At 39.9% G+C, this 1882-nt stretch overlaps 1 protein-coding gene across 1 annotated transcript in view; it reads right to left on the bottom strand.

Moving 5' to 3' along the window:
* Positions 1–1518: 1518 nt before the first annotated feature.
* The window catches only part of LOC101862105 (mesenchyme-specific cell surface glycoprotein), a gene marked incomplete at its 5' end in the record, with an annotated part of 12888 nt that continues 12524 nt past the window's right edge, over positions 1519–1882 (bottom strand). The window contains 1 exon segment of the mRNA XM_013080876.2: positions 1519–1863. Coding sequence (XP_012936330.1) covers positions 1790–1863 — 74 coding nt within the window.

A 1882-nucleotide genomic window follows, 5' to 3' on the forward strand; every position in this document is an offset into this window, starting at 1 on the left:
CGCACAACATGAATCACACATGCTCTCTCACACATCCCAAATGTATACAAATAAACAACTCATCAGATCAATTTTCATGGTCCCTCTGCTACCAAAGTAAAATAACAGTATGTGAAATTAAATGTCTTAAGAAAGACGCTAAACATTACGAGAAGAGACAGCCAAGGAAACGAAGACATCAGACAGACAACAAGTGGGCGTTGAATCGAGCAGGAAATATACAGAAAGACAACTGGCTACAAATAAGGTTGTTTGGACGCTTTATGAGAAATGGGTCACAACAGCCTGTCTCAAAGGTCTACAACATGAGATTCGATTTCTTTAAGGCAAAAGAAAGAACAAGAGAAAAAGATGGATCGACAGAGTCACAGAAACCCTCCAGTTAAACAACATGACGATCCAAATAGCAACACGCCCGGCCCACGTCCAGTAATTTGCACCTACCTTCGACACTTTGCCACATAAGAAGACAGAAAAGATTTTTTTTAAGTAAGCAAGTAAAGGCACGTCTGTATAATTAATATATTTTGTTGTTGTTGTTGTTAGCGACCCAGTAGCATCTAAGCGTTAACTCTTCTGTATGCTGCCATTTTGCAATAGCTGCATGTCTGTTCTAATTGTTGTTTTGAGGAGTAGAGGCAGTTAGATGTATAGGGTAGCTTGGGAAGAAAACATCCCCTTAAATCAGTTAGTTTTTTGGGGGTTTTTTTACAGAAGAACAGATGATGTTCCACTGTCTCTGAGGGGTAGTCACATAGTGGGCAGGCAGCAGACTGTTGAGATGTTGATTGAGGGGTACATGTTGTGTTCTAAGTTGGAAGATTATGGATTGATCTAACCTCCTCAACGCATTGATTGGATCTTTGACCAGTGATTTATTCATGTGGCCATACATCATCCTTCCTGTCGTACCTGTGGCCCAATCGTTCATCCAGTCTTCCTTGAAGTTTGACTTGATCATTTGGCAGCAGGTGGTGTAATCAGTAGGAATATCAGGCTGAGGGAGGCTAGCTCCTTTCTTTGCTAGAGCAAATTAATATAATATATAAATATATATCTGGCACTTGCTGCTTTCACGCAGCCTAGGAATTATGCGATTATGACGACTATAATAGTCAAAGTTGCCCCACAGGTATTTGCATCTTAATATTCCAAAGGAAATCAACCCAAGTTAATGTCACTGTCAGTCTATACATCTTGTTCAGTGACAAAGAGAGCTAATGTCACCATCAGCATATAACGTTATACAGTATGGCATACAAATATTTTGTAATCACCAGTATATTAAGTCATATTTAGTGACGCCCGGAATGTATGTAATCACCATTGTATTACATCATATCTTGTGGCGCCCACAACTTTGTAATCGCCAGTACATTAAGTCATATTTAGTGACAACCAGAACTTATGTCATCATCAGTATATTACATCGTATTTAGTACCACCTGGAATGTATGCAATCACCAGTATATTACGTCATATTTAGTGATGCCCATAACTGATGAAGTCACTAGTTTATTTCGGAATATTTAATGGCATCCAAAACGTATGTAATCACCAGTAATATTACGTCAGACTCAAGAAAAATTCCTTACATTTCCAATACCACTGATTTTACTATTGCTTCTCCAATGATAACGATGCGGTTGGGCAATTTTCCAAAGGAACCAAACAGATTTAAACCTCAACGGCCAAAGAAGTGGGCGAGCTATATGGTAAATACAGAGGAAGGGTAGAGATTGCAGATCCAAATCACAAAGGAAAGGTGGGAAAAGGTGCGCCGTCCTTATTAAGCGCTTATTTCTCTTGTCTTGAACCACGTGACCAAGAGAGACGCAGCCAGAACCCACACACTCCCAGCAGCTGAGGACACAAACAGCGG

Source organism: Aplysia californica, unplaced genomic scaffold (assembly GCF_000002075.1).
Source record: "Aplysia californica isolate F4 #8 unplaced genomic scaffold, AplCal3.0 scaffold00104, whole genome shotgun sequence".
NCBI classification, from domain to species: Eukaryota; Metazoa; Mollusca; class Gastropoda; order Aplysiida; family Aplysiidae; genus Aplysia; species Aplysia californica.